This window comes from Sinocyclocheilus rhinocerous, unplaced genomic scaffold (assembly GCF_001515625.1).
Source record: "Sinocyclocheilus rhinocerous isolate Xijiao unplaced genomic scaffold, SAMN03320098_v1.1 scaffold534, whole genome shotgun sequence".
Lineage (NCBI taxonomy): Eukaryota > Metazoa > Chordata > Actinopteri > Cypriniformes > Cyprinidae > Sinocyclocheilus > Sinocyclocheilus rhinocerous.
The window spans coordinates 328,250-333,825 of record NW_015646352.1 but is presented as its reverse complement, the minus strand read 5'-3'; the positions used below and the strand labels follow the sequence as shown (position 1 = coordinate 333,825).

General features: G+C 36.2%; 1 protein-coding gene across 1 annotated transcript in view; it reads left to right on the top strand.

The window, feature by feature from the left end:
• The window catches only part of LOC107707461 (polypeptide N-acetylgalactosaminyltransferase 18-like), a 58,539-nt gene extending 55,051 nt beyond the window's left edge, over positions 1 to 3,488 (top strand). Inside the window, exon 11 of the mRNA XM_016511470.1 lies at positions 3,125 to 3,488. Within this exon, the coding sequence (XP_016366956.1) occupies positions 3,125 to 3,271 (147 nt within the window). The 3' untranslated portion in view covers positions 3,272 to 3,488. The remainder of the gene's footprint in view (positions 1 to 3,124) is intronic.
• The last annotated feature ends 2,088 nt before the right edge of the window (positions 3,489 to 5,576 follow it).

Below are 5,576 nucleotides of genomic sequence, written 5' to 3'. Positions count from 1 at the left end.
ATACCACTCGAATTTCATATTAAGAAATTCTTTTAACCCAAAAAGCAAATTATGCTCCCTTCGAACTGGTTGTCTTTAAAATACAAATCTTGTGTAATCCCAGGCTATCTGTAATCAGAAGCACTTTTAAAACTGTAATATAATTTAATTTCATTCACATGTGTTTAATTTCGAACACTGGCTGGTTATGTACTTGCTCAAATATTGATTTTGGATCATTTTTAACCAAAAAAAGTTACGGACTGCAGCTTTAATAAAAGCCGATGTCAAAATCGTTCCCTTTTTTGAACAAGTTCTGGAATCATTAAAGAACTAGTTTAAAACTTTCCCTTAAAATTTCCTGTCAGTTTGCAGCATCTGTTAGCCCTCCAGCTGTGCGACTGCAGTGGACACTTTCTGGATATCGAGCATTAATAATTCAGAGGTGTTGTGTGTGTGGGTCGTAAAGTTCTCTTAATTCAATTCAAGCGCCGTTCTGGATTGTAGCAGACATCTTGATTTTACCCCGACATAATAAAAGCGTCTCTATTATAAGGCAGGAGAATTAATATATGTCATAGCAGGCGGTGTCGTCTAAAAGATTTAGCTGAAGTGTGCTGGAAATGTCAGAACAGGTTATTAGGAAAGGGTAATGCTGCCCCCTTGGGAGAGATGTCGAAGTAGATGAACAAACGTGCTATCAGCAAAAGTGTAAGAGTATGAACGATATCAATTCTCACACAGACCCTTGGGATGTGGTTTAATGTCTCACACAAGCTCAGTGGGATAAAGGCAGCCACCTTTTTTTCTTCAAGTTATTTAAAATGGAATCAGGTGGGCCAAATCCATTGTGGCCTTTTAGGTGTGATGAATAATTGATGACAAAGCCAGTGAAAGAGTGATCTGGCTCTTGACTCATAGGAGAGCATCAGAAATGGCTTTAATTAAGACTTTATCGACTCACATTGTCTGTTGACAGTCTGCTTTTCAGTCTGTAACCAGGATACCGCTTGGCAGGTCATGAATAAATGCGCCGTTAAGCTTACCTGACATATGTACCCAGCTGAAATATATTATTTAGCTCTATAGGGCGTTTGGCACCACCAGCAGTCAGTGATATTATTATTTTAGGGAGACTGATTTGGAACAAAACATAATTGAAGCAGATGCAGTGGTCCTATCGGTGACACCTGTTCAACGATGCATGCCAGACTATTTTATAATTACTAGGGTCTTAATAATACCTGTTTATAATGTACATAACCACAAAAAATTATGTTGAGTCATACTAATCATTAATTAAATCATAAAATGAATAAATTATTTTAAATATAACACTTGAACCAAATAAATAAAACAAATAAAACCCAAATTTGAAGTATCTTTTTTGTTTACCTGCATGTCAGTGTGAATGTGTTGTTAAATTATTGAAATATGAACTTTAAACTTCAGGAGGACTTCAAGTAAATATTTTATGTCAAAGCAGTTATACTGACAAAAAAGTTTGGGAATCCCTGCATCGCACGAACAAACATTAATAAACATGAAACAGCAATGACATGGTCAAAGTCTTCCAGGTCGGTTTTTTAAGTGTTTAGCAAACTTGCATAATTATTCATCCAATATGAGGTATAATCGACTGAGAGGTGCTTTTGTCCCCAAATTCAGGAGCATGGATTGCAAATTAATTTACATGTCATTTACATGCCCATTCTTTATTGTGAATACTCACTGTATTCAAAATGACACATTCAAGTTTTCTATAAAGGAAAATTCAAAAGAGAAAAAATAAGAATTTATGAAATTACTATTATTAATATCATTATTCTTATTTTATATCTAAAGTCGTCAATTTAATGGTTATTTAATACAATCGACAGATTGAGTCTGAGGGGAAAACTGCAGGTATCACTTGAGTGAGCTGAACAGGTTAAACCATTTAACTAATGCTCGAACAATTGAAGGTCAGTGGTAGATAATTATATCCAAGCGACAGGCTTGTACATGATGAATTCTTCCTGTTTTATTTGAAATGCAACTTTGTTTTACATAATTATAGAATGTGCCTCATGAGTCACTCGTGTAATTTGTAATGAGAGGAAGCATGTAGTATGACTCACTTGCTCAGCATTTAATAAACATATGGCTAGATGAAAATCTAACTAACTAGATGCAGAAAAACTATATTTTTACATAATCTGATGAAAATGTGTGCTGTTTGCCCATGCAAAACACTGCATCAAGGTTCTAGAGTGTTCTATGGTGATCTTGGTTTAATTTAATACATGGGGTTAGAGTTTTGTTCAGGTTTTACATATTTTTTTTGTTAAGTTGAGCTCCAAATGATTCACTATACATTATGCACGTATACTATGCATTGTATACTCTACCATTTAAATTGTTCAAAATGTTCTAAATTGCCACTACCATATGAAGTTATTTTATTCAGTAATATAGCACAGTGTATAACAGTTTGTTTTCAAATGCTAATTTTGCAGCCATGAAAATGAAAAGTGCCATAAAAGTAATACAAGTATTCCAGCTGTGCATCTTCAATAATATGATTTAGCCTGTGTAGCGAGACATTTGGCATTTCATACAGTGACAGATGATTGGATGAGGGCGACACTTCACCCGCGGCCTCCTCTTTCATGTTTCCTCTGTCTCCGGAGCCTCCTTCAACACATATGTAAGACTCTGAATCCTGGAGGCTCTTCTTCAGAAGCAACCACTTCAGGACCATCACTTTCCTTTCGACATTGCTCTGAAAGGCTTTGGGCTTTGGTGGTGTATTTCATACTGTATTTACTGACTGAAAGAAGTATGTTTCTTGAGGTGTACTTGTAACCCAGACAGCAACATAGTTTTGGCCCAGATCCGGCCCACATCTGGCCCATGTGAAATCCATGCGGGCCAGATGTGGGCCGGATCTGAGCCGACACTGCTTGCTGTCTGGGAAGTGTCGTTTTGATTTCTCACTGAGAGTCGCTCTGAGATTTGGCATTAGAAGGACAAAGGGATTTTAAGATTCATGAATCATATTACCTCTTTTTCTGAGGAGAATCATGCAAATCAATATCTTTATTGGTCCTGGAATGATTTTATGCCATTTTTCACTCATTTTGATGTGGATTGTCTCTTGCAGGGAGGCTCCATTGAGAATAGGAAGTCAAAACGTTGTTTGGAATTGGTGGAAATTGCGGAAGTGGATCATGGATATCAGCTCGCCCTTCAACAGTGCAGCAGTCAAAAATGGACAATTACCAACATATTGCCTGGGAAAGTTCTTTAGGCATGTTTATCTTATGGGACGTATCACTGGATGTGTGTGGACTGAGATACAGTGTCCCTTACACACATTGTTGTGTCATCTGCTGGAGGGAAGGGTGCTGTTCTCTTGTTATTTAACACTGTAAACATCTTCATGTCTTGTGTCGGACCTCAAAGAACACATGGAACAAGTGTCAAACATTTAATTTTGTCAAAATAGATGGCTGGTTTGGAGACACTGATGCTTAAAGGGATAGTTCACCCAAAAATGGAAATTCTGTCATTATTTACTCACCTTTTTTTATTTTGTCTCTTTAAATGTTCTGCTGTATGATTGACTTTTGTGTATTTAAGCATTTAGTAGTTTTGCTACTGTGTAGCACAAATTTAAAATGTTTTTTTCTCAGGTTTGTGAATGATGATTGTGATTATTTGATGTGGACAACAATATTTTATAAATGTAAATAGTATTTCTAAAAAATAATAAAGACTTTTAACTCATCATCTGAAACAAGCTGGTTTAATGCCCCAAAACACAAGTCTAACCCGCTTGGAGGCCATCTAAAGCTGGTTAAAACAGGGATTTCATCAAAGTATGGAAATTTAAAAAATAACAAATGCTGTGGTATAAAAAAGAAAGTTCAAGCAGAAATACTCTATTCATACAGTTTCTCTATTCATATGAAGAGAGTTCTGACATTCACAGAAATTAAAGCTCCACATTCACAGTTCAGTCGAATTCATTTCTGTCTTCTCATCTCCTGTGGGACAAAACCATCGTTTTAATCAAAGTCAGCAGCACTTGACATCTTCACAGACCTCTGAGCTATCCAAATCCCTCAAATCTCTCAAACACAGACACACACGTTACTTTAACAATGAACAACAGTTCTGTCATTTCTGTTTCCTAGAAAAAAAGAGGAAAAAACATGGGAAAGGTTGGAACCCCAAATACAGAACTGGAGATTGTTGCTTATTATATTTAAATCACTGAAGTGTTTCTTTGTTTATGCTATTTAAACAATTCAAAACCTCTAAACATCATCTTGGCAATCTCTTGGAAAAGCAACTTGCAAAAGCTACATCCCCTGAGATGGGAAATCTAAATGAGTTTTAGAAGTGTATTTGTCACTAAGTCTCAAATATACATCCTTGGGGGGAAAAAACACACATCCACACTGAAACTGATCATATGAAACAATTTCTCATCTTCCTTCTGTTTCTGCACTTCCAGACCTGTCAGAAAACCAGAAAACCGTTTCCTCCTGAGATGATAAAACTCCTATTCTGACTGACCTTCTGAACATCTTTTATGTCGGGAAACACAATGGTTGGATTTATAAGAGCAGACATAGGAAAATTAGGTATCGTTCAATTCGATATACCGCTCTGAATCTAACGAGATCACTCTTATGATTTTTGGTCAAACTGTTTAGGAATTATAAACAAAAATGTCAATTTTTTTATATCTCTTGACCAGTAGGTGGCGCTGTGCTGAAACTACTCATGTGCCCTCAGGTCATGCTTGGTATAAGTCATACCATGTTTAGTCTGAATCTGCTAAAGTGTTGCGAAGATATAGCCTCATGTCCATTTTTGTGTGAATTTCGTCAAATTCGCTTTACAAAATGGCTTGGTATATCAAAAAGCTTTTGATAACTTTTTGTTAGATGATCTGAGACAATTTTGGTGAAAATCGGACAAACCATGTAGGACGAGTTTGAAAAAGTAGGTTTTTCACAAAATTCAAAATTGCAAAATATCTTGACTGTAGAAATAAAAATTTTGCATTCAACTCAGCATGAGCAAAGGAATCACAGGAAAAAATTATTTTGCTTCTAGACCTTACAGTTCAAATTTATTAACAGAAATATGAGTGCAGATTTGACCTATTGGTGGCGCTAGAGAGTCTGAGATAGAGACTCCAATTTGCTGTGGTTAATATTGAGACTGTCCTCTATCTGTGTGACAAATTTCATAACTTTCCCGCAAGCGCTTCTATGGGCTGCCATAGACTCCCAGAGCGGAAGAAGAAGAAGAAGAAGAAGAAGAAGAAAACGGATACGATAGGTGCCTAAGCACCTTCTGTGCTTGGTACCTAAAAATATATTTGAGTGAGCGCAGTTTAGTTCTTTTAAAATATTTCACACTTGTGAGGGAACGATGGGTTTACTATTTCTATATTATTACTATTTCATTTTTAGATTGTAAAGCTGTAAAACAATAACATTGCAGTCTGTAGTGACTACAAATGGTTCACTACATCCATATGGCCTTGATGATGACAGTGTAAAATCCTCTCCCTGTCCTGCTGTATTTTAATGCTG